At 43.5% G+C, this 27692-nt stretch overlaps 1 protein-coding gene across 2 annotated transcripts in view; it reads left to right on the top strand.

Moving 5' to 3' along the window:
* BCL2 (BCL2 apoptosis regulator) overlaps window positions 1–27692 on the top strand; it is a 173690-nt gene that overhangs the window by 102127 nt on the left and 43871 nt on the right. Inside the window, exon 3 of one of the 2 annotated variants that reach the window (XM_008519827.2) lies at window positions 18944–19149. The exons of the other annotated variant lie outside the window; for it this stretch is intronic. Within the exon in view, the coding sequence (XP_008518049.1) occupies window positions 18944–19051 (108 nt within the window). The 3' untranslated portion in view covers window positions 19052–19149. Of the gene's footprint in view, window positions 1–18943; window positions 19150–27692 lie in introns of those variants that run through there. 2 annotated transcript variants of the gene reach the window in all.

Here is a 27692-nt window from a genome sequence, read left to right as displayed (position 1 = left end):
TGTCTTATAGAGTAGACTCCACATAAGTATGTAGTCCCCAAATGCTAAGGCTGAACCAACCTTAGAAACCATCTTGTCCAGGCCTCCCCGTTTTAGAGATAAGTAAACTGAGGTACGATAAGTTTACGTAAATGCCTTAAGTTGTTTTCCTGGTTAGTGGCAGAGCCAGGTCTTCTAAATCTTAGTAAAGTTAGTTGTCATAAAATTGTGCTGCCAATATTCCAATGAATGTTAAGTGAATGAATGAGTGAATTTCCTTTTTAAGGAAACTGACTCAAAAACCACTCATTCAGTGAGGTCACATAGAATCATCCACTTAATTTACTTCTATCTTTTTTTTTTTGAGTAAGATTAGCCCTGAGCTAACTGCTGCCAATCCTCCTTTTTTTGCTGAGGAAGACTGGCCCAGAGCTAACAACCATGCCCATCTTCCTCTACTTTATATGTGGGACGCCTACCACAGCATGGCGTGCCAAGCGGTGCCATGTCCGCACCCGGGATCAGAACTGGTGAACCCTGGGCCGCCGAGAAGGAGCAAGTGTGAATTTAACTGCTGCACCACCAGGCCAGCCCCTAATCTACTTACATCTTAATCTTACACAGTCACCCCAGGTATACCGTGTTGGGGGCAGTGGGAAAAGAGGGGTTTATGAGGATGAATTGGTTAGCGTCTTTTGAAAGACTTTCAGGAATCTGGGTTTCAAGACATCTTACAAAAAGTCTTGAATGTCAGCGTTAGATGAAAACCTTGGACTTTTCTTGCAGTGGTTTGTTATATGCTCAAGGGGTAGAGAGCCTGGGCGGGAACATTTGGCCTGAGGCTGAGAGTGGTCCTTCTGTGCACGTTGGTGAAGTGGATGTCAGGGTCGCAGCAGGAGCAGAAGTCATTAAGGAAGAGACCCCAGTCTTTCCCTTGATTCCTCTGCAGGGCTGCTTGCCTGCTGCCCACGTCCCGCAGAGGTGCCTGACTTGTCCAGACACCCCTCTTGGTGCTTCAAGCTCAGTAGCAGCTTCATGTGAATGCCATGTCTTCATTCAAAGCTTAATTTTTCTTTCATTACGTGGTCCACTGTCAATTCTCTATCATCTTTGGCTCTTGACTGTCTTGCCACCTGGGATGGTAGGAAAAGATTTTGTAAGTCCTTTCACAGATGCAACAGGATCTGTTGTCATGAAGAAATTTTGACACCTGACAAAAGAGTGTCTAGAATCTTGCTTTCCTCTACAAAGTGTAAGGGGAAAGTCATTATCTCCTGTTTTGGGATATAAATCAGTTATTGTTCTGCCGGCCGCTGAGACCACTTTAGAAGACCATTTATAAATATCTGTAGCACTGCCCTCATATTTGGTTTCCTGTGTTGTAAAGAAAAACCTGCGAATAACTAGAAGGAGGGATCCCAATGAAATGTGGGTTCTATTTCACTATAGCTGGTGTGGGAGGCTGTGTAGCTCTGACTCTAAGAATACCGGTAGTGGTATCTATCTACATTCTAAGAATTTAGGGAGGCAAGGTTTGTGCAGAATTAAATCACCCTGTCATCTGTGAGGCTTCCTGTAGAACGAAGGCAAAAATAAACCCAAACAAACAAAATGGGAACATGTTTGAAAACAGAGACGTACTTCTCCAACAGTAAGGATTTTCAATTGATCCCTGAAAATTTCACTGGAGACCTACTTGCTTGAAATGGTGCTTTTTTGGGTGTTGTTGCTTTGTTGTTATTGTTTTGATTTTGGTACTTACTACCGTATTTACCCTGTAAGTGGTTGGAAATGTCAGGATTTTCTTATAAAAAGGGGAGGGGAGATAAGAGATTCTGTTACCCACACCACATGGGAGGTGGGACGGGCCTAGCTAGGAGGCGTGCATGTGTGTATCTATCAGTATGTGTGTGTGTGTCTCTGTGTGCATCTGTGTGTGTGCCTATGTGTGTCTCTGTGTGTGTTTCTGTGTGTGTGTGTACCTGTATGTTTCTCTGTGTGTGTCAATGTGGGTGCCTCTCTGTGTGTCTGTGTGTGTACCTATATGTGTCTCTGTGTGTTTGTGTATGTCTGTGTATGTACCTATGTGTGTCTCTGTGTGTGTTTGTGTGTGTCTCTGTGTGTGTACCTGTATGTTTCTGTGTGTGTGTCTATGTGGGTGCCTCTGTGTGTCTGTGTGTGTCCATGTGTCTCTGTGTGTGTCTGTGTGTGTACCTCTATGTGTCTCTGTGTGTGTGTGTCTGTGTATGGTTGGCATATATGCAGGTACACGGCATTGTCATGCTAAACCTTCTTCCTTCGGTGTCACAATTCTCCTTTCTCAACCTGAAACTACTTTGCTTTGTTGTTAAAGGAAACATAACTACTTTCTTACAAAATAGAGACCAAATAACCCGAAAAGCTCAAGTAAAATCCACCTTATGACCCAGTATTAAAAAAACGCAGAGATTTTCCATGGATAAAATCCCACACCAGACTGAGGAAGACAGACCAATTGAACTTGAGTCTTTCCTGTTTGTACTTCTTGTCTACTCTCACTTGCCAACGAAAGAATGCAGTCTTACCAACTCCGCCTTTCTCCCTATCTGCCTGATGATGGTTTTCATTTGAATTTAAAATGTTTGATGATGACTGGAGAAGGATGAGGATGAGAGGTTGACTGTTACAGTATCTCATGAAAACTTTCCTCCCTCCCCCCTCCTCTCTCCCCGCTCTTTCCCTCCCTCCTCCTCTCCTTTCTCTCTGTCGCTCTTGGTGTTGGTTCCCCTGATTTACCAGATGTGAGCGTGCAAAAGGCCAACTCTAGAGGTGATTTGCCGCCTCCCAGCACTATTGCTCTGCGGCAGCTGCTCCTGGAGGAACTTCACAGAAAATGCAGGAAGAGTTCGGCATGCAATTGCATCCTGCACGTTTCGAGCAGGACAGATTGCTGCAGAAGATGATAACAGAAATAGCCACCAGGTAGTGAGTTCTCACCACATGACAGACACGGTGCTAAGTGCCTGACTTGCACTGTCTGAGTCCTGAAAACCACTAGCAGATATGAGCATCTTCCTCGTTTTCAGACGAGGCAGCCGGAGCTCAGAGAATGCTCTGTCAGTGATGGCACAGGTCTGAAGGGACAGGCTGGGGTTGAGCCCAACTTGGACTGTGAAGGTCATGCTCTTGGTTACTGTAGCGTCCTTAGAAGCAGCCAACCCCTTGGGGACACGTTCAAATCTATTGCAACCCAAGGAACTTGGCAGCCGCATGTCGCTTAGCCATGACTTTGTTACCCTTGCAGGAAAACATTGCTTTTTCTCACCTGTGTTCATAATCATCCTATTTTCTGTTCCAAGAACTCACAAGTGAAGAAGATAGATTTTGAAGAATTGGTTTTTGCCGCTTCTGATTGTGAGGTCCAGCCTGGGAGATGGAGTTTAGATGCTAACATATTGGGATTTCTGACATATATGCTAAGAATTAGAGGAAAAGTAGGTTGCAATATGGAATTAAGACATTTGAGAAATGTCGGAAATCCAAGCTGAGAGGGAACCGTGGCCCTAATGCTTCCAGGTGTAGGAAAGGTCAAGTCCGCCTCGGCCCTGGCCTTCCGGAAAGGTGTTTGTGTTTTCCTCTGTGTGAGAAAGGCCTGCCTCTTGCTGCCTGAGTTAACTAAGCATATTAACTGCATGTGGTGCTCAGCTCTCATTAATTTTCCATAGGCCCTTTTGGCTTTGATCTTTTCATTTCAAGGCCTGAAAAGGCCATATAGAGGGAGAAGCAATCATGCTGTATCTCCTCCAATATGCCTATTTCAACCCCGGATGATGCCTTTCAATCGGGAGAAAGGTTTTAGTAACCAAGTGACTAAGTCACACAACGAAACCCTCCCCCTCCCCCTTTATCTCCACTTAATTAGTGCTGACTTGGCCAAATCCCGTTTCAAAACCTGCACAAATGAACTTTTTCCATCACTGAACCTTTTAAAGTGTATATTTGAAATGTCTTGAAGCCTAAGAGAATAGTTCTTAAACAAGTTACACATTGATTTCCTCTTAGCCTGAATTATTTCTCGCCTGATTTTCCTGAGGTTGTTCCTGAGACATTCTTTGTGGTTCATTGAAGACAAAACACAAACCATGTCGCAGGTTCCATAGAGTTATAGGGACGTGGGAAACACGGCATTGATTCTCAAGGAGCTTAAGTCTCAACGAGGAAATAAGACACTTCGACAGATAGCCGTAAGGTAAAATAGAAAATTGTCAAGCGCTGTAATTTTAATGTTGATTACTACATACCTAAAAGCTGGTTAAATTACAGATTTATCGAATGCTCATGAATTATTACTCCTCTCTTGCACAGGATTTTAAAAACTCTTTACTTTCTCTGGCTTATAATTATGGTGACCACATTTTCCATACCAAAAATTAAGACATGTTTCTTGACATGGTTTGACAAAGGATTCTTGTGCCACTTCTGGGCGTGAGACCACCCATAGTTAGATTTTTTGTAAAAGCAGGCTTTTTCAGGCAGGCTCTATAAAAATAGAGGTTTGTTAAATAGATGTGTTTTTAGACTTTTCATTAAAAACGTACCGTACAAACAGTATTTTATTTTATATCTGAATCAACGTGTTCTATCCGAAAGCACAGTTTTACAGCCTAAGGGTATGTGTTAGCCTAGTCATAAAAACATGCTGCTGGAGAGAGTAATAATACCTGCCATTATCCAGGTGTAATAAAAAGGTCCCAGTGGTCTACTCCAGGACTTTAATTTTCCTTTTGAAGATAAAGCTCCTTATTTCACTTTCAAGGTTCAATGTTTTTGAACCTTGCAAATGATTACCATTGAGGCGTGCCAGATGTGAGCAATTGTGAGCAGTAGTTCTTGAAAAGAGGGTGAAGGAGTGACTTTTTCTTCCTTATTTTCTCCCCGTATTATCATCTGTGGTTTCTACATAGGTAATTTTTCACAACAGCAAGACCATGTGGATGGATACCGGCCTGGACTGCCATAGTCCAGGCATGGGACTTTTGAACTTTTAGAGATAAAACATGCCAGTGTTGATCATTTAAACATGGTGAAACCAAGGCCTTCTTGACCAAATATTAAATGACTTACCCAAAACCACAGAGTGCGTTGGTGGCAGAACCAGCTCCTGATCTCCAGCTTTCGGACCAAGCTAGGTTTCTGTTCCCTAGCATGATGTTTTCTTCTGTTCTGGGGTCATTCTGGTCAATTCCCAATGACTCTGATGTTGGGGCAGCCCCAGCCCAGAAGAGGTGATGACTGGAGAGGTGGCCTTGAAGGCACCAGGACCTCCTCAGGCTGACCCTCAGCTAGCCTGAAGTTGAGTTCAAGGCAAGTCTTATATATAATGGTTCCCACTTTCTTGGGAATCATTGACCTCCTGCTGATCCAGGATAATTGACCTTCAAATTCCACCTTATATCACTATAACCTCCCATTCATTCACCCACTCAGTGACCATTGAGCAGCTGCCACAGGACACGCACTTTTCTGGGTGCTGAAGATACAGCTGAACAGATAAAAATTCCACCTCTTTTGAGGCTTGTATGCCGTTGGATGGTGTTAATAAATGTGCCCCCAAAATTAAACTCTTAGCTTTTTAAAAATTTGGATTACCATAGAAGCCGAAAGCTAAAGGAAAAGTGAACTGACATTTATTGGCTGTCTGAAACTTTTCATGTGCTGCCTTGGGTGCGTTATCTCATGCAATTAGCCCAACGTCCCTATGAAAGATTAATATGATGATCTTTATTTTGTACAGCTTAGGAACCAAGGTCTAGGAATGTAATCTGTCTTGCTCAGGGCCTTGCTAGTAAGGAACTAAATCTGCGTCGGTCTTTTCAATACCATGCTAGATATGATTATATCCTTTTAGAGCCACGTATTTGATGTGTGGCCATCACACTATCACGGAAAAATAAGTTGAAAAACCTTAGGGCACATTTTTGCCAACATTACTAATAAATATCAAGAAATGTAATTTTGGGGGATTCATTTGAAATGTAATTTGAAGTCTGTGTTCCCTTTACCATTTATGTCAATTTATTTAAATTTCTGAGTAGCAGGAATCACTCTAGTACACTCTAGTTTCATAGCAAGCATCTTCTATGGAACACCTCACCCCAGATTAGCTATTTGATGACCACAATAACATGTGCTTCTCAGATAACACATGACCTCTCATTTGGCTCAGAACTTAGTGGTTGACTTGGCTAAAAATAGGTCCTCAATGGTGGAGTGTGACATTCATCACGGGGTGCTGATATTTGAGAGTTTTTCTCTTCATATCATGAAACATGCCCATATGTGGCTGCAGAATTGGTTAACCTCGTTTCTTTGATGAAACGCATTAAGAATTTCAGAGATAGTTCCCTGTATTTTTGTCCCCAAAAGTAGTTAACAGGAGAAGTATGGAATTTGCCAGTGCTTGGGGACCCAAACCCTTCAGTGTATCTAAACACAGAGTAGACTGTAGCCATATTTCTGGGAAGGAGTGACACACTATATTGAGTCTGGGAGCTGGGGCAGGGTCAAGGGAGAAGGTCTCTTGTTGACTTTGGTCTCCACCAAACCAGTGCTGATGTGATGGCATGTGCAGTGGCCGTGGTGTCACACGCTCATGTCATTCCACAAACCCAGATGCATTAGCGCTTCCCAGAGCCTCACTGATTGGGTGAGGGGTCTCAGGAGACGCGTGCGCTTGAGCCACCCCTTCCCTCCACTCTCTTTGGTCATCTCTCTAGTTTGGGGTCTTTGCAAAAGAGTTATGTTTCAGTTCATCTTATCACCCTGAATACTTCCCATCACCCTCAGGATAATATCCAAATCCCTGGGTCTGATTTACAGAGTCTTTCACAGCTCTCAAGGCTCATCTCTTACCACTTACCCATTGCTCACAGGCTACATGGGCTGAATTCTGGATCCTCTAACGCAGCAAGCTTAGCCTTTCTTGGGGCCCTCAACTGCCTGTGACCTCTACCTGGATTGCACTGCTCCTAATTGTTCCAGAGTCACTCCTTCTTGCCTTGCACATCTGTTTAAGTGCTACTTTCTCAGAGAAGCTCCCCCTGACCTCCCACTCCTTCCCTCTCTATCACCATACTTTGAGCCTCTGGATATTTTCTTATTAGACAGTCAATGCTTTGCGTATTTATTCTTTCAGCTCTGTGGCAGCAGGGACTGGGCCTGTCTGATTCCCACAACAACGCAGCACCTAGAGCACCGAGCACTAGTGGTCGAATGAACAGTTGTCAAATGCTGGAAGAAGGCACTCAAATTGTAGTTGATTTAAATGTCGCAAACTATGTTTTTTAGGTTATTTTTTGATAATGCAAAAGAAATAAAAACCACATCCTTTTTCAAAAAAAATTTCACATTTCACCTCAACATTTAGCCACTTCTGATTAGTCAGAGATTAATTAATCACAGACAGCAGCCTGTCCGAAGGGGATCCGAATGCACTGCTTTTTTAAGCTTTGCAAACCCACTGTCCTAAAACCTTACTCTCTGGCACTGATTTCAGAATCTCCACTTAATGCATCAGAAAACCTTAGGGCTTATCCTGAACTTCAAGGCTGGCTTCCCTCCTTCAGTCAGCAGCTGCTCTGCACGAGTACCCTCCATGAGCGATTTCACAGAAACCCGCCTCAGATACTTAAATTGAGTTTGATGTATTTCACACACACACAAAAAGCACTTTTTCATTTGAGTCGGTTAGTGACGCTGTTGAATACAAATGACCTGTTCCTGAATGTACTGGAACCTCTCTAAAATTTTTCTGGCTAGAAAGTAGAATTCAGTAGAAGATAGACCTGTCATAGACAGACCAAGGGGATTTATAGTTACTAAAATAAAGATTCTGAAAAGTGGTTTCATTTGCTGGGGTGGCCCTGTGGGTTCTGGGCTCGGAAACCATCTCCAGGGGGTTGGCCTTCAGAAAGGGAGCGGGGAGAATCCCTTCTTCCTTTGCAGGGGGGTGGGGTGGGGCAGGGCGGTGGCTGTGGGGTTGTGGTCCTGCTATCTGAAAGTGAGATGTGGATTTTGGTAGGTGGAGACGTAAGTCCCACAGTACTGTTGGTGTCCAGCTTCTGGTACTTTCTGGAAGATATCTTTGTACTTGGGGATCTAACTTTATTAATATTGGAAGAAAATGTAGATTGAGTTTCAAAAATCTGACTTTTGGAAAACTTTTAGAAAAAAATGTTTTTAAATAAATTAGAGGCTACCTTTGTGTTAGCAAATCACAGGGAATATATTGTGGCATAAAATCATTTAGTCAAGCTTTGCGTTACAAACCAATTACTTATTTGGTCTAATCTCGATGGGGTAGCTGTTCACTGGGAGATCATTAATAGGGATGGACTTAAGAGAGTTACGCTGGTTTCTGATGAGGGGAATAATGAGAAATAGCTCTTTTTCAGATTTTTTAGCCTGGGAGGGGGGCATCTTTTCTTTTGCCCAGTTTGACAGTAGGAGTGAAATGAAGAATAAGAACTTTGATGGTGAGGTCAGGGATGAGTAATATGGTAAATCCCAGTTTATCTTAAATACAGTAAATTCTCCAGTTAGCTAGAAAAAGAGTGAGGTATTCTGGTTAACTTAACACCCTGTTTAACTTAGAGGTACCCAATAGACCACTGGTCTGTGACTAATTTTTATAGAATACAAATACAACAAAATATACATAACACCAAGACTACAGCAGACACGTGTACCTCTTTTAGTGATTCAGAAGGTATTTAAGGATCTTGCCAAGCTTCGGGGTCATCAAGAACCCCCAGTTGTCTTGGGGCTGTTGGAAGGCTGGCCTTGCATCTCCTTGAAGGAGAAGCAAGGGAGGGGGAAGGGGGTTGGGAGGGAGAGAGGGGAGGGGACTTTGTTCGCTAGAAGGTGAAGGACAGTTCTTATTTTCCCAGGTCTCATCAGGCAATCTGTGAGGCTTTTATTGGGCTTATAAATACGAATACACAGACCCTAAAATGAGATAATGTATGTGAGGTACCCAGTGCTGAGCTTCACACATGGAGAAGCCTTGAGTTAAGGCAAGGTAACTTGAATGTGCTTATCTGTGATTGCTTTGCTTTATTGTTGCTTTTTTCTTTGGGGGGTCGGGAGCTTTCCCTACGCCTCCATCTTGGCTGGAGGAGCTTTCTATACCTAAGCTAGGACAAGCAGGAACTCTTTGACCTCCAGCGTTGTTTGCATTTTTAAATGAAGCATCTACAGATGAGAACTGCATGGAACTATCATGAAATAAGGGTAAATATTGAAGGGTAGATAAATTTCAATCAGTTAATAGTATGACTTCAGATTGTACCCTTCTTCTCTGGGACAAGTCTAGAAGGAGAGAGAATTAGGAGAAGCAAGTGTAAGAAAGTCTCGGGTTTCTTTTCAAACACTATTAAAGGAATGGTATATTCTTGTAAATTTTTTAGAAGACAATTTGACCTTAATTTTGTACTAAGTTATGTACCCTTTAACTCAGCAATTTCACTTATAAGAGTTTTTCCTGCATACGTGTAAGGACATCCGTTGTAGCATTATTTATTTTGTTTCTGCTACAAAAGTGAAAAAACAAACTGGGCAAGAAAAAGAAATATCTGTGTAGGAGACTGACTAAATGATGGTAAATTGATATTATGAGGTACAGTACAGATGTTAAAAAACGTGATAGGTATATATGAAATCACATAGAAAGATGCCCGAGATTATTGTAGAGTGAAAATTTTGACATCTGTGTGGAGAGTATGATCTCATAGATGAGAAAAAAAATTACACACACGTAGATACGCATGTTTATGTGTAGCATTTTCTGGAAGGATACACAATATACTGTTCCATTAATATAATACAGTGTAATAATTATGAGTATTATAAGTTAAAATTAATACTTATGACAAATTAAGATTAGTTGACATAAATGTATTGTTTATAGTAAAACGGGTTTATTAAATTACTTAAAAGTTTGCTCTCATGTTTAAGTATTTTCTAGTTTGCATTGTTACTTGCTTATTCAGACCTTTATGCATGTCATATATACAATTAAACTTCAGTCCAGCTTATGGTCATTCACAACTTCCAGATTGATGCTTTTACCGTTTCTCTAACAGTGTTAAAGACGGTGGAGACCACAATAGCTTTAATTATTGAACCCTCAGTATGTCCTAAACACTTGTACTTATAGTTTCCCTAACCCTCACAAAATCCTGAAAGATGATGAGGAAATGGGGGCTCTACCAATTTAAGTAACTTGCCAAAGTTGTACAGCCAGGAAGTTTGGGAGTTAGCACTCGAGCTTGGTCTAGCTCCAGAGACCATGCTATCTCCATATGCCGTTCAGCCTGAGATATGGCGCGGGGGAATTAATTTCTCAGCGAGTCTGTTTTGCTGTTGAAACAGATCGTTTTGAAAAAAGATATAGTAGAAAACATGCTTTGTCTGCTCTTATTCTTGCTTTCTAGCACATTCTACTCACCATGTTATTTATTCTGTGCTTCACGTTTCTCTGAATTTTGAACGTATACTTACAAAGCTAATGGAAACTTCCCAAGCTCATTTGATTCTGCTGATATTTCCATAATGTGAACGCCAACCCTATGTTAGCAGGGCCAAGTGGAGCATGCCATCTGAAAACTGTTCTAGCCTTCAGGGTTGGACCTGAGTCAGATGAGAATGCCATACCATTGTTTATTTTCTTGAGATAAAGAACAAAGAAAAATAAAAGAGCAAAATCTGCTTTTGAAAACATTCAAGTAATGTAATTTTTATTAGTTAAACTAATTTTTGGCTTGGCCTGGTTTTGATTTAAGAGATTTCCACAGTTCCATAGGGTACACCCGGGGTGGCCATATAGAAGTAACAATAACAATCATAGGAAGGCCGTTTCAAGCCCTCATCAGCCCTTCTTGCTTTTCTCACATTCTTCATCCCTTCTTTCATTCAACTCTTTTTCAAGACTTGGTCTGTATCTGAAGGTGATCCTGGCATTTTCAACCCAGTAAGATAAGTGGGGTGGGCATAGGGGGCCATGCCCACCAAATAATAGGCATCCGACCCAGTTTTAGGAAAGACCTTTTAGAGGAAATGATAGCTAAATTGAGTCCTGGAAGAGAAATAATGGAAGCGCCCAGTTATCTAGGAAGAGAGAACAGAATGTGCAGAAGCCCAGAGGTAAAAGAGAACTCGGTGCATCTGCACAATCATGAGTCTCCAGGTGTCTGCTCTTCTCTTTTGAATGAGGACATTGACTAAGATGAGTTCCTTGACCTTGTTAAAGGCTCATCATTTAAGTAATCCTAGGGTACAGCAACATTCCTAGAATAAACAGCTTTGTTTCTAAACACGCCTCCAACACTATTATTGATACTGTGGGTATTGAGGACTCTTTTGTCTCACGTATCTGGTCATACCTGTTCCATCTTCCTAAATTCATACTGGCAGATGACACACCTGGGCACGGCGAAATCTTTAGGGATGCGTGTAGAAGGAAGCGATAACTACTGATTCTTGAAAAGGCGCTGTTGGCATAATATCCTTTTTACAATAACAGGGAAATGCTCAAGGCTGGAGTTTCTGTTTTTAATAACAAAGATAGATATTCACATGAGGGCAGGATAAAAGAAAACAGAATGCTCCAGCCTTAGGCTAAGCATTTGAGCTATTTTTATTTGTCACTGACAGAAACATCAAATCCAACTCTCCCTCCATTTCTCTTTATGCATCCAGCACTAAGGCCTGCTACTAAATCTTAAGTTCTGTTAACTCCTGGCAATGCATAAAGCTAGTTTCCCAGTTTATAAACACCATAGTTTGGGGCTCTCTATCCTCCAGCTAGCTGAGGAAACCTTTCTTTGGAGTTGTTTTCCTTACTCTGACTATTTTCTCATCTAGATTCATTGTTGGCTCATAAATATGAAAACTGAAAAGGTGAAGACCAAATTTGGAAGTTCATGTGTGCAAATGCACTAATCAACCTGAGAAAAATAAGAAAAAAGTATGTATTGGACTTCAGAAAGTCAACTGAGTAAAAAAGGCAATTGTACTTATAGTTTTAAAATAACAGATCTGTTCTGGTTCTAGGTCAGCCATAAATGGAATTGTAAAGAAAGGATACCAAATAATATATGGTTAATATTTAGGGACAAGAATGGTCATATCATATACAAAATGAATTTAGCTAAAAGAGAAATAGTAAAATGCCGTTCTTTTGATTGTCGGCAGATTTCCACTAATTATAAATTAAAGGCAGTCAATCCATCCCTTAGATTAAAAAGCTAGTTGAAAACTGAGAATCCTGTAGTAAATATTAAGCATTGCAGGGCCCATTAGTCACATGTGTATAATAAAGACAATAAATGGGCCTAAGTATTGCTATGATGAGATGTGTATAAAGCACTCTGAACTCCACAGAAGTAAGCAAAGTATAAATAGATAGCATGCTCAGGCGGAGAGAAAATCGAGTGCTATTTTAGCACTTGGGCGAGTGATAATTTATTGTTCCGCCTCTCCAGTTGAGTCAATGTTTATATGGCGCTGTACATTAACTGAGACAAAAATAGTCCGTGCGCATCACTGTCTTGGATAGATTACTGAGTGATCAGCAGAAAGTGTACCAAACGACCGCTCCCCTACACGCGAGGGATTTATAATATTTTAAATATTCATCCTAGAAATCCAAGCTGTTTTGACAATCTTGTCTAGTAATAAATATGGCTCCAACAGAGGCAGTGTGGCATATGTAATGGAAAAAGATAGTAAAGTGGTTAACATTCCAAACTCAGGGTTTGGATTGATTGGATTCAAATCCCAGCTCTGTCACTTACCAGCTGTGTTGACCTTAGGCAAGTTACTTAACCTCTCTGTGCGGTGTTTTCCTCATCAATAAATGGGGTTAACAATAGTGCTGACCTCACGGGGTTGTTGTGGAAGTGAAATGAGTTAATACAATAAAGGATTTAGATAGTGCCTGTCGCAGAGCAAGCGTAAATGTCTTCATGTCTTTCCTCATCCTTTTCCCTTCTGCATGGATCTCTTTTAATGACCATTTCTTGAGCACCTCTCATGTGTCAGGCACTTTGTTCCCACGCCGCTTAACCTTACCCCTACCTTCTGAAATCACAGCCAAGCCGTTCAACTCGAGTCAATTTGACTTCAAGACCCATCCTTTTTATCACAACGCCAAGCTGCTTTTCCTTAGAAATACTTCTTTCAGAAAGCCTTTCGAGATTAACTACACCTAATTCTGGCTCACTCCTTTATCAGTTTGGGCTATATTCTTATGGGTGACATTGAATATGTTTGATCATTTCATGTATATATCTCCCCAACTAAATCCTATATTCTTTGAAAGCAGGTGTCTCTCATAACTCCTTCTGGGCCCCCTTTTGACTGACTTTAAGTCTGATTATATCTGTATCAGGCGTGGCTGAAGGAAAACAGATCAGAATTTATATCAGCTGTGAAGTTTTCCGTATCGCTAAGGAGTGGAACAGATGCTCGCCGCTCCTGGCGCCATGGAAATCACGCACAGCATCCAGGCCCTGTAAAACGCGGGTCATTTCTGAATCTACAGTCTTCACTCAAGAAAAAGTCTAGAAATTCAAGAAGTAGTCATGGAAAACTTTAAACAATTTGTTGGGCTGTCACCACAGGAAGACTAAGAGTGTGACCTCTAAGAGACCTCCGAGGGTGGCATTACTTAGTAAATTCACCACAGTCCAGGGTCTGAACCTCATCCCAGTGGCTCAAAGACCTGATTTGTTCATTCCCCAAGGATAGATCTATCTCTCAGAGGCTGACTCCTCTTAACAGCCCACTGGACAGGTGTTCAAACCAGAATGCCAGTGTATTCCTTGTGATGCGACATGAATGCTTACCTGCCCCAGCCCATGCTCTCCCTGTGGGCAGATTTTCTTGGGAAGCCCAGATCTTGCTTGAGCTTCAGAGGTAGCTGGTTGAGCACTGAATGTGAACAAAGGAAATTAGGAGACTGAGCTGGTATCAAGCTAACCACACCAAGATGATGTCACACGTTTACTCCTAAGATTGCCTCGGCTAGTTGGCCAAGGTTGACATGGACATTGCCAACGTTGGCCTTTCCAGCTCCCTGATCAACAGCTCACAAGTCTCTGTTCTGATTGGCATAGTCATCCCCTCAAAATGTCCATTGGGTTGCAGTCAGACATTTCAGGATCGGATCCATTCTGTTTCTTTAAGGAACCTTCTTTTCTGCTCTGGCCACCGTTTATCTGCGCCTGTATAGTCCTGGGGTCAGGGCGTGTTTGAGGGGCAGAGCCTCAATGGAGGCTTTTCTACGCAGTGGAATGGGGTGTTGGTGCTCCACGACAAGCTCCCTTCAAAAGAAGCTCAAAGTCAGGCAATAAGAGAGGAGTACAGTTATTCTTGCTAAAATAAATCACACCGCTTAATGTACACAAGAGATAGGAAAGAGAAGAGAGCAAAGGAATTCTCTCCAGGCAAATGTTTACTGTTCCAACTGCATGATTACAGATGTCCATATAGAGTTCTCAGACACATATTTTCAAGCTCCCCACACCCATACGGAGACGATGTCACGATTTCCCCTTCCTCTGAACCCCTGCCGCACATGGAACCATTCAAATGCCACCCTTGCCTTCAGTCACCTTTTTCAGAGTTGGTTTAATTCTTGATGTCTTTGAAACTCCTCTCATTTAGAAGCTACTTCAGCTCTCTGAGGTACCCGTGGGCACAGCTGAGTTGGCACCCAAGCGTGGGGCCCCCATCTGCAGCTGTCTTTCATGAGGAACAGCTGTCCCAAGCCAAGTGAGTGATCCCTCTCCCTAACCATCTCTGTGCACCCCCCTTATGGAATGGCTCAGCTAACGTGGAGCCTCGTGGGGTCTGGGGCATGTCCCACGACACCAGCTCCTATGGGAGGCTGGTTTTCCTCACCTGGGGAGCTGGGGGAGCAGACACACCACCTCACCTCTTCTTCTCTTCTGTGTTCCTGGACCACAGCCGATGAGAGGGATGTCCAGAGGGGTCTTTTCCTGCCCTCCCTGGTGGCTTGCACTTGGGGAGTGCCCTTGCCCCTCTGCATTCTGCTCTGCCAGCTGGTCTTACTCCGTGTGGAAAGCTTCATGTTTGTTATCCTTCTCCAGCGTTTCCTTGTCCGTGGCAAGTAGTGGGTTTAAGCCCCACCTTCAGTATGACATGCATTTGCACATTCGTTGGTGACCTACGTGCACCAGGCTTTGTTCCAAGTGCTGGAGATACAACAAGTGCTTTCCACAGCAGTACCATGACTTCAGTGTGTTGCAGAGGCCTGCAGATGTTTTCGTAATGCTGTTTCCAGCCTGCTCATCCCTGATGGGCTGCAGTCCGTGTTACACATGGAGTCCTTTGCAATAAGATTTTTTTGTCCTCAGGCAAATGCCCAAGGTAGGAACATGAGGTTTTGTTACAGTCTGAAAGACATCCTTAAGAAGACTGGTGCAAAGCAGAGTTGTACCTAAAATTTTCTGTGCTCCATGGGGTGTGTGTGTTTGTGTGTGTAATAAAACTGGGGAGCCGGTTTGCAGAAGGGGCCGATGATACAAGTTTATGGTCTACTTTATGGTGTGGATCTCACTGGGAGAGCCGAGTTTGCACAGCCACTCCTTGTTTCAGGCAGTTTAAGACGCACGGAGGCTGTGATAACTGCTCCCATTCCTGTTGGCCACCCCGTGGACATCTCCTGGTCCTGAGGGAGCAGTGTGTGATTTCCCATAGTCCCTCGGCAGAGACCTGCCGAGGCATGCTTTGCCCATCCAGGTGATGGGATGCTCGCTCTGTGTGGTCAGCAGGTACAGCCAGGTGTTCTCTCAGCTGACGTGGCCACAGTGTTGCTGGAGGCCACTTCATGCTTCTTCATCATGCTCTATTTAAAACAGGGGGCCGGTGGTCAGCCACCTTTTCAGCCCGAGCGTGGCTAGGCGGATTTCCTGATTCTGCAGGCCTAAGGAAGGCAGGTCTCCTCAATCTTAGCTGCACATTAGAATCACCCAAGAGTATTTAAAAATCCTGAAGCCCAGGCCACATCCCAGACTAATTCCGCCAAACTCTCTACGGGTGGGACCCGGAACTCCCTGAGTGATGTCACTGTGTTAATGAGACTGACTGCTCTCAGGGAAAGGAGAAAAGGTGAAGACAAAGCAAGATAAGAGGGAAGAATGATCAGGAAGGAGAGAAGAGACTAAGGGCTGCCCAGGTGTGGGGGAGAGGGGTGGTCCAGCCAGCAGGTGCCCAGTGCTCACCTGCGAAAGGGTCAAGGCCAGCTGAGCGCCTGGCCCCCTGGCCCCAGCCTGGGATGGGAATGTGAGGAATTGCGGCAGCACTGGGATTCAGGTGCGGTGAATGCATCTGGTCTTTCCATCAGATAAACTACTTACTAGCTATGTCTCCCTAAACAACAGTTCACTTGAAACTCTCTGAGCTTCTGCACCCTCAGCAACGAAAGAGAGATGTTCACTCCTACTTCAGGGTCATGGTATGGATTTGATGGAATGATGGTGAAGTTGGGCACATACCAGGCGTTCCGCAAGTGGTGACTTAATAATAAGCATTAGGAGAAATTTCCATTTCTATTTCAATAAAATTTCACCAACTCTTCTCACAATTATTTCCCTCCACTCTCCTGAAAGGCAGAGGTTCTGGAACGTTGGTTTAGGAGAGCTGATACAAAGCATGGAAGGGCCCAGGCTGCTGCATTGTCACCACGCTCCAAGGTGATTCCGATGCAGCCAAAGCTGGAGCCTTGCTGTCAGATAACACAGAATCCTCACCATCTGTAGGTGAGGACATGGAAGGTCAAAGAGGCATGGGGGATGCTCTGCAGCTGAGTCTCACCAACTTCCACTTCTTGCTTCTCACCTCCTAGTTTCCTGAAGTTTCTAATGATTTCAGTGAACTTCTGCCCCACCCCAACATAGAAAAGAGGGGTCTGTGAGGCTCGTTGGGGCCGGCAGCCACACAGCAGGGTAATTTTGGCTAGGTTCCACCTTTCATTTACAAGTCAAACTGAGAAGAACTCTAAAACTGGCATCCTCTGAATTAGTAACCCTTAGCCAAACAAGCCGAAAACTTTTTCCTTTCTGACTGCAGAGGCAAAAAATGAGTTGTCTCTCTCCCTTTTTGTACTCGATCGCCCTCTCATCTGAAGCCTTCGATCATCAGCTCTGGGAGTGCAAAGTGAGACAAAGCCCCCTCTCAGCGTTCGTATTTATTTTTAAAGGCATAAGAAGCCCCTTGGACCACAATGAATCAAAGAGTCTGTGCATTGACGGGTTTCCTTGGGTATTGTGAGAACATTGGTCTGTGGGAACCCAAAGGACCCTCAGTGGATTTACTGCTTATTGTTTTTGTTGTAACTATAGTAGGAAAAAGGATGTGTCTGCCCATGGGAGCAGCTACTGCAGGGGCCCTGCTGGAAAGACCTGGGAGCTGAGAGACATGGAGCTGTGATGATGGAGCCCCGTCATTAGAAGGGGTCCAGGGAGCATTGAGGGGAGACCCTCCTACTCTGCAGTGTAGCGTCAGTCCCCCAGGTTCTCTGAGGCAGAGTTGTCACCGAGAGCAGCCTAGCCGCTCAGCTGGCTGGCAGCAAATCTTCCCGTTGCCCTGGTTGGCCTGGGAAAGTGGAAAACGCCATGGAGACTAAGCCTGGACTACGGGATGGGCAGGCAGCCCACCTCCACCCCTTCTCTCCAGGGGAGCACATGGTGCCCGGGAGCCCCTGCAGAGCAAGGGAGCAGGCGGGGTTCATTTCCCGCTTCGTGAAGGGGGAGAGGGGATTCCTGCTGCAGTTTTTGCTTAAGGACAAGAATTCCTAGCAACACTGAAGGCTTCTGCTTCATGGCAGGATTTTAATTTCTCTCCCCTGTTCTTCACGATTTGGCGAGGGTGCTCATTTGATTGAGAAAAGCAACTTGATAAATGACGTTTATCTTCATATTGCTAAAACTCATTTTCCACAACCTGTCAGGGATTAATAAAATATCTGCTAGGAACCTTTAGAGTATTTGGAAGGGAGAAAAGGGAAAGGAAGCAAGGAATGTTGCAGAAATGTAAGGTTTTTAAATCATGTCAAAAATTGTGCTTAACTACCTGATAGATAACTAGCATAGATTGCCATATGCTTATTTAGCTGGGACCCTGGAGTTCTTTCTTGAAGGAATGGGGATATGAAACATTCGTCAAAATACCTGTTTGACATGTGTCAAAATACAGAATTCTTGTTGAATGAGAAAACAGAAAGCTAAATGAATGAAGAGTCAGAATCATGGCACTCACACCAGTAATGACATTTCCTATCTATTGGGCACCTACTGTGGGCCAGGTTCTGTCTGAAGCACTGCACATGTCAGCTCATTTCATCTTCCCAAGAGACCTAACCTGTGAGTTAGGTACCATTATTATCCTCATCTTAGAAAGGAGGATGAGCTAACTTGATGAAAATCCTTGACTCGAACAATCCAGGAATGTCTCTTCAATGTTGGTGTCCATCCAAAGACCAATGGTAATATTCAGACCATGTAACGGTCAGGCCCCTTGCTAGGATGTGCTCCTTCCCTAGGATGGAGTTGGGGACCCTCCCTCCCACACACCAATCTGTGGCTCTCTGGGAACCAAAGCCATGGGATTAGAACTCCGTTGGTATCACCCATCTTGCTTCATCTTTACAAATGGCACCGGGAGAGAACACGTGGAGGGGTCCTGCATAGAATAGGCATCGGCACTTCCAAAGGTTTGAAACCAGATGAGAGACTTGGGGGCTCTGGAGGGGTCCAGAGCTGCCTTCTTGAAAGCTGGGTGTCCTGAGAATCTGGCAAGGCTGCCAAACCAGGCAGCTTTCTTACAGTCTGTTTCTAACTCTCTGGTCTTTTCTCCTCATGTCTTGAGAACTTATAAACTTTTTCTTTTCCTCCCATTCCAGCAACTTTGCCAAGCACCAACCGGCTCTCAGGAAATGTTCAGCGGTGGGTGGACCATTCATTCTGGCTCTCCATTGCAGAATCTTTGTGTGTCAAGGGCAGGAAAGTAGGTAAAAACAGCCATTTGCTCAGCACCCATGCTGTGCATCAGGAAACCTGCTCCGAGATTCCCAAGCAGGCTCGAGAAGGGAAGCAGAGAACAGGCCATAATGTCCTTGTCACTTTATTTTACTATTATTTTTAAATTGCGGGCTTGTGCTTTTCCATTAATTTTAATTGAGTCAAGCCCCATGACTTTTGTGATCCCCAAATCCTCCATAAATTTGCTGCAACTGACTGTTTTTTTCCCCTTGAACCCCTCTCCTTTCCTCGCCTGGGAACGTGCCCTTTAAATTTGACATGGCTCGGATTTTAATCTCTCCTCAAAGGCACAGTGACAATTTCACAACAAAGCGAGGAGGTTGGATGGGGGGAGGGAGTTTTGTTTTCTGCTCCCATTAAGAGAGCAACTGTTCTCTCTTTGTCCCGTGGGGCCAGCTCTTGGCACCAGACCGGGGAGACCTCAAACTTGGTGTTGCAACATCCATCAGACCCAAGTCAGCCTGGGCTCCTCGAAGGTGAACTGCAGCTGTTTGGATAAAATTCTAAAATCTTGTTTGTGAGATTCTCAGCCCTTGTTTTACAATCGCTGTTCCTGGCAGAGAAACCAGGAAGTTTTACTTTCCCAGGATCCCAGGCAGGTAATTGTTTTCCCAAACTGTGTTTTAATCTCTGATGGAAATGGACCTTCTCTGCTCGGAGAACCTTCGCCCACGGCTATAAACCGTTTGTGTTCGCCTTGCACGTTAGAGAGGCCAAGCAACCTTGAGACTTGATTACAGAATGTCCCTCCCGCCCCCTAGATGCATTTCCATCTCTGGTTATAATTTAGGGCCATTTACATTTCTAAACAACAGTTAAGAGCCTCTTAGCCTCTTGGAATCTTAGAGCACTTCCCTGTCAAGCCGCTGGCCCTGTCCAGGTGGCAGATGATCTCCTGAGGATGAGAGTTGGCAACACCCGTTACTCGGTGCCATTTTTCGGCCAAGTAGCATAAACTGTGACTAGCTGGTAGTTTACGCCACAACCCACAACCAAGTGCCTTTGCGGCCCCTGCTCTCCTGTTGATTTATCCTGAGGCCCCTCACCTGGGGGACACAACTCAAAACTAAGACCTCAGAAGCCTCTACAGGGCATCGGGCCTGTGAGCTTAGGGAAGTGACTGATGGCCAAATATTGAGAGGTGTGCACATCCTACCAGCCTGCAGGCGGGCTTGGTGGTGCTGATCTTTGGAGGAGGTTCATTCTCCACGGTGTCTCCTCCTAGAGGTGAGGAGGGTGTGTTGCAGGAAGTGCGTCCCAGCCCTGCCTTGTGAATTGTCAGTCTGCACGCAGTTTTGGAAGCCCAACTTCTCCTCCACATCCTGGCGCCCTGCTCCTCCAGCCCCTCCGAGAGCCCACCAGCACCTCTTAGCCCAGAGTTCGGGGCTCCCTTTCCTGAGGGTCACTAAAAACTTAAAAGCCAAAATACCGGAATGGAAAAGTCTGACTTGCCATAATGTTTTTGTTATTCATCAACCAATATCAAGCGGTTGGGCCTGGTGCCGGGTTCCCCAACGTGGAGAAGTCGCGATCCAGTTTAAAACCCGAGCAAACACTCCAGTCCAAGGCCGTCTGCAGCCAGGGGAGGTGGACGGTGAGATGGGCAGTGAGGAGGGCCTCCTGGGCGATGGGGAACTCGTCCAGGGCCTCCAAAGGTGCGCCGTTTAGAAACGCAGAGAGGGAGAAGAAGCCTTTCCAGGCTGAGCGGGCAGCGTAACACGGGAGGCTCAGGGTGGGTATTCAGAGAACTTCTGGCATGTTGTCATGGAGGGGACCTTTCCTGGACTCAGAGGCCCCGGGTTAGGGTTTTTTAAGGTGTTCTTTGTGCTATTCCTCATTTTGTGGAGAGGCATGGTGATAAAGGCGAATTAGATGAGATACCCGAAAAGATATGGCTGAATAGTTTACCCTTCACCTGCCCTTAGGAAAGGCATGTTTGGTACATTCTACTTGAGGGGTCCCAGGAATCGACTAAGACTGAGTATTCCTTGCCCTTAGCCACTTACCCACACACCTGCCGCTCACTCACTCATTCACTCGCAATTTTATCCACTAACTCATTCATTCATTATTTCATTTACTTGTTCATTCAATCAACAAACATTTTCTGAGCAAGCACTTACTATGCACTGGACACTGTGCTAGACAGACAAGCATCTTACCGTGAACCAACAGCAGGAAGGTTTTAGAATCCTGGTCCCCACGTGCCTGACCACCCACATCAGCCTCCGAGGCCTCCCTCATGCCCACTGGGTCTCCAGTGTTAGAAAGATGTGGAGAGAGGACGAGAGACAGACCAGTTTCTCAGGCTGAATCTCATCATTATGGAAAATACTGATTAGTCTGCAGGTAATTTCATCACAAGGGTTCTCAAAACACTCATTTCCATTCCTGCCACTGCTCCCTGTCCTAATAAAGTAATATCCTGTCAGTGGACCGTGCAGAACGCTGACTGGAGCAAACTGAATGGCTCGTCTGGGAGCGTACGCAACTAAATGACAACGGCAGTAGTTGTAGCTGAGATCAGTTCTTAGATTTACCTTTGCTTGAAAATGCCATCCACAATTTTCATGTGGATGTGAAATTTTTACCTTTCCATCATCCCAAGTCAGCTCTCTGGTGTGAGTGCCTCCAGTGGATTCCAGTGAAGCTGGTGCTACTGCTCCAGCCCCCATCACCCTGTTCTGAGAGGTGCAAGCTCCACAGAAAGCTTGAGAGCAGAGGTCACCTGTCCTGCAGTCTCTAAACATGTGTCTAAATAGATGATCTCCTGAATGGTCCCAATAACTTCGCTATCCCATATGGCATGGGGCTCCAGGCAGCCTAGTCTCCCTGAGAACACTTTTGGTCACCTGTGTAGTGGGAAGAGGATAGAACGGGGTCAGAAAATCTGAATTTGAATCCCATCTCTATCATTGAATGGCTGTCTGGTCCAGGCCACCTCTTAACTTCTCTGAGCTCCGGTTTCCTCACCTTGAGTTTCTTCTTAAACCTGTTAGTGAAACAGGTTTAGCACCAATAGGGACCTCAAATGAACTAACCAGGGCTGGAATTCACCTGGGATGCCCCAGTACAGCTGTGTCAGTTGTTTACAGCCGGCTGAAGTTCATTCTCATTGGCATGGGTGCACACCATGCTGGTTGTTAAATATTTTGAATATGACTCCTGGAAATAATTTATGTGAAAGAGCTTGTAGATAGTACAGCACACCGTTAGCTAGGTTGACTATGGCATGTGGGTAGTTGCCACTTGCAAGTGTAACTTAAAATATGTATTCCCTATCTACCTTTATTTCATCAGCTGACAAATTAATAATCTTCAGATTGGCCTATATCCTTTTAGGCTCAACAAAAGAGAAGTACTGCAACGTTTAGATCCGAACATTCTTATCCAGTATTTTTTCATGAGTGCCAACTCATTGGCTCCCTGAGCTGCCAGGGGATGAGCCATGTCTGAGTCTTGGAAAGTGACTGCAGGACCACTCCTGTTGGCCTTTTTTGAATGAAGATTATATTTGAGGAAGGTGACTGTTGACAAAATACAGTAGACTTCTATAGAATGTCAGGATACCCCTTGGCTGTGATTGGTGGTTCAGTGTGGCAGCTTAGATGAAATGGCAGACACTAAACATTTTTCAAAGGGAGTTTGCTGTGTGCTTCTTAATGGAATTCTACAAAATTCAGCATTTTGGTGGAGATGACAGAGAGATGTGATTATAATGGAAAATGGACTTTCCGTTCTTCAGTTGGTTTTCAGAGAAGAAAAATATGACTTGGTGTTTAACTTCAGACAAGGATGTAATCGACAGGACACCCATCCGCATGTATCAGGGAAGGAAGAGTAGAGAGGCAGAAATACAAAGCCAGTGCAGACCTCCGTGCATGCTGCTGCACCTGCTGGAAATCCAGGTTCCAGTTCTGTTTCTCAGTGAGTAATGTTCCAGGTTCATAGTCTTGTTTGGGTTCCTTGGCATTCAGCAAAACAACTGCTAACCTAGAAAACAGGTAATCTGGGTTCTGGAATGGACTATGCTACAAACTGACATATGACTCAGGATAAATCATTTACCTTTTCTAGGTCTCAATTTATCATCTGTAAAATGAGAAACAAAATAGTACTTATTTCATAAGGTTTTTATAAAGACTAATGAGTGTGTATATATATATGTGTCTGTGTATACCTGGATATATGTATATCCGATAATAAATACTTGTGTATATATAATGTATATTATATATACATAAATCTCCTTTGAGAATTAAATTAAAGCTCTGTGCCTTCTCCCCGGAAAAATTCACAAACACAGGAAACAGCCTGATATTTTCGGGGAATCTATGGATTTGCCGAAGCTATAAGCATTCTAATAAAGAGTTCTGTTATCCAAGGGAGGAAACCATGGGTCTGATGTCTCTTTCCATGCTAAAATTCTTGTGTGTTTCTCACTTAAAAGGAAACGGCAAGTCAAATTTAATTATAGCTAATATTCTACAGTAAATATTTATGATCACCACCCCTTAAGATTTCTAAGCTCAATTAAGTCAAGAGTATACCAAATGATTAAAAACCTGGTGTAAAAAAGAGGTTTTCTACAATTATTATAGTTCCTAGTAACAGAGTTTGATATTTAATAACAGGGTAAATTACTATATGGACATATATTAATTTATTTCTAAGCTTAACTCAGTATGAGGAATAGTTTTTCATTCCTCACTTGTACAGGGTGGAGATGTACTTTCTTCTCTCAATTTGTTTTTCCACGTCTATTTAGAGCAACCCAAATAGGAAAACTACCACACTGGTCCTAAAATTCACTTCCTCCATCCGTTGTCTGTACTCTGTTCCAGGTCTGATGAATATAACTTTTTAAACATGTCATTTATTTTTATTTTTATTTTAGTCTAAATATCCCTTCAGAAACACCAGGGGAAAATATTTTTAGCTTAACTAAGAAAACAAACATGTTTAAACAAATAACACCCACAACGTTCAGGTAGAGTTGGTGTTTTTGGCATTTGTGTATTTTAGCAGTGAGCCCATAAGATAGACGCTGAAATGAAATTTTTCTTCATCTTAAACATGCCGATTTCTTTCTGAAATAAAATAAAGAGAACAATTGATCTCCGCTTTTATATTGGAATTAAACTTTTTGTTATTTTGAAAGATGATTTCAAGCTAGACAATATGCTGCCTTTTTTCCCCTCAGTTTTCGATCGCTATTTATAGACATCCTATGCAGAACCAGTGGAAGTGCAGATAATGGTGCAAATGAAGAAAAAGATGGCTAGAAGATGAATGAATGCTGAGTTGAGCCCCGTGCCTCCACCATAAAAATAGACTTCTCTGCCTTCATGACCTCATGGGAGGCTTTTTAAATTTTCAGTAGCATTGATGGTTTCAAACTCTTCACTTCCCATTATGATACCTCCTCTAAAGGACGTGATCCTTGACTCCCTGAAGATCCAAGGTGGAAAAATAAATATATTTTGATTAAAAAGAAGAATCCATCTCACCAGTTCTTCAGGGCCAAGCGGTCCTGGCAGCTTTAATGGCTGTGTTGTTCCTATTCAATAAACAGATGAGTATGAAATGATACTTATGAATGAGTGAATATTCACTGAGTGAGTAAATGAATGAAAGAATGAATAAAGTAGTTGCCCGATGAGATGCTCCATCCACCTACAGAAGTTGTTCGTTGGGATTGCATTCATTCACTGGGTTTCTGACTGCATTGAACATGAATAAACCCAGCGCTCTGCATTATGGGGGTCAACTGGAATAATCTGTGCCTTGTATGTGTTACCCCAACTATAGGTCAGAGTTGAAGTCTCCATTCTATTAATTGTATTTACTCTCTTTCTCTCCTATAACTTGAAGCATGTTTACCATATGTATTTGATTAGCTTTCGTCCTAAAGTTTTCCAGTTTCATTCCACCTGTTGCACTGTGTAGCTCTTTTGTGAGTGCACTTAACTAGACTCATACAAGAATAAAAGACGTTATCAATCTCTTGGTTGTTGTCAGTAACATCCCTTCCCATCTCATGATTATAAGTGCTTTTCTCTTGCAAGCCTTCTGAACCCTGCTGGGCCCCCAGTTGCTAAGCATTTTCATTACACTTGATCTGAATTTATCAGGATCTGCTAACCTCCCTAACCCCAGCAGTGAATCAGGCTCATTCATGCCATACTAGGAGAATTGCAGGGTGGACACTATGAAATGTATCAGCAGGCTATTTAAATCCTTTCATTTCCTAAAAGGTTAAAAGGCAAGATCTTTGACGTTAAGGTTCTTTTTCTCTAACCCATTAGGCTGACGCAGGGACTGGAACTTGAAAAGTATACAGTAAACGCTAACCATTGGCAGGATGGTGGACTCATATCACACATGGCTATGAATATGCAGGCAAACATGGTTTTTAGGCTTATACAAAAAAAGTTCACTTTGAATTCAGATAGAAGAAAACATCAGTTATAACAGCAAGAAAATCCCACAGAAACTCAGTTTATAATATTTTATCAACATTAACTCAAAGGTAAGTTAATCCTTTTCCAATCTTCTCAAAAAAAGTCTGTTTACCAAGAATACCTAATGAAGGGGTTGTCTTCTGTCTGATTCTAAGTTTTTGGAAGAAGTCACCTGATCGGTATAATTCCCTTTGTACCACCGCCCAGCCAACACCAACAGCAACACAGTGACCTTCCATGACCAGCCTGATGGGTCGCATGCCCCTTTTTCACATTACCATTTGTACCTATGTTTCCTCATGTGCAAAATAGAAATATGAATGAACAAAGATTTTAAAGGGTGCCGGTGGCACCAAGATTTGAAGACTCAAGTATAAAAAGAAGATGTGAGGGAAAACTTGTAGAAGGACAATGAGACAGGGGAAAAGAACTCCAAAATGGGAATATGGCTCTGCATCTCACCGTGTTTGTGGAGGATTTCTTCTGAGGGGGCTAGGGTCTGGGCTTTTCTCCCTGAATGCCAAAGGTGGCAGAGAGGAAGCAAAATGTAGTGTGGTACCATAGAGCTCTGCAAGGATAAGTCAGGGTCATAAACAACAGTTCAAAATAAAAGTGGGGCCCAGGTACGCAAGGTCTCAATTGCTAACATGGAGCATGTCCTATGTACCAGGCACCACTCCACGCTCTTTGCTGTATTATTGTATCCTATTTAAAACCCAGGTTCCGAGATACTGTCTTGTCTGCTTGGTGTTGATTAGTTCTATGATTTATTAATTCCTAATAATAATAATAGCTAACATAGAGTACTTACCATGTGCCAGGCACTGCTTTAAGCATGTTACGTGTAGTAACTCATTCAACCCTTTAAGAACCTAATGAGGTAGGTACTGTCATTATCCTCACTCTACAGGTGAAGAAACTGAGGCACAGACACATTTAGCACCTTGTCCAAGATCATGCCGTAGTAAGTGGCTGAGCCAGGGTTAAACCCATGTTTGTGCTCTTAACCACCCACATCAGCCTTCCTCTCTTCCTATCATAGAGGATGATAATCCTATAGAGCTATATTATAATCCTAATATTGCTATTGATTAGATGGTGTTTGGTTGTTATAATTGCAAAGAAAACATTGAAAAATGTAAAAGAAAATACACAAATCACCTCTGTTCTCCCCAAAAGATAAAATTTAAAATAGAATTAGAATTACCTTGATGATGGCTGTTGGTATGTACCCCTAAAAGAAAATGCATCTCTTTTTTCTGCATTTAATTTAGAAAACAAGGCCTGTTTGCTTCTGGCAGCCCCTGAGAAGCCCTCCATGGAGTCAGTTAGGGAATGACAGTCACCAGACATTGCTTGGTGTCTACCTATGCCTGTAGACCTGAGAAGCCCTTGTCAGACTTGAAGAATCAGGGGCCAGAGCTTCTCCAAGAGAGTAAACCAGAGCCGCAGAATCAGGCCTATTGGTTCAATGCTGTTAGGCCAATAAGCAGCTCTTATCAAAGATATTAAGGCACCAAGACAAAAACTCATGACGGCTGAGGCTGCTCCCTATGTAGGACACGGTGGTGTTTACATTCAGCTGTTGAGGGTGGCTCGTCCCTTTGGTTTGGCTATCAGGAGAGAAAGTGTAAGAACCGTTGGTCAGCAGTATTTCTAGATACCACCATTGGATTACCTTTCCTCTTCCCACGGATATGCAGATCACCTAAAAAGCCCTGACATTCCAGGAGGACTTTATACTTAATAGAAGATCAGGGAAGCTTTGGAAGTTTGTGCTACCGAGGCCAAATTTACCAGTGAACAGAGCAATCTACGTTTCCTTCCAATTGGAAATAGATCAGAAGTTTTAGGGCGTTAGAAAATGCAAGCTATGTAACAAAATTCTGAGTTCAAGCATCTCCTGGATTTTTGGCTCTTGATGTCAGTTATGGATGATTATAACCCTAGTGTGATTCTCAGTGCAGAGTTGGCAGTCTCTATTAGAACTGCAGCCAACTGCAACGGTGACCTCCAAGATTTGGAAATGTGCCCTACAGGGCTGCCATTCCTCACCTCAGCTTTTGGCCTGGGCAGCCAGTCTCGGTATTGAAAAGATAGCAGCTGCTCATGGCCAAGGGGACTTGCAGGTTCTTGGCAACGAAGG

The sequence above is a fragment of the Equus przewalskii genome, chromosome 7 (assembly GCF_037783145.1).
Source record: "Equus przewalskii isolate Varuska chromosome 7, EquPr2, whole genome shotgun sequence".
Lineage (NCBI taxonomy): Eukaryota > Metazoa > Chordata > Mammalia > Perissodactyla > Equidae > Equus > Equus przewalskii.
The sequence above is the reverse complement of the archived record's forward strand: the minus strand, read 5'-3'. Positions and strand labels throughout refer to the sequence as shown.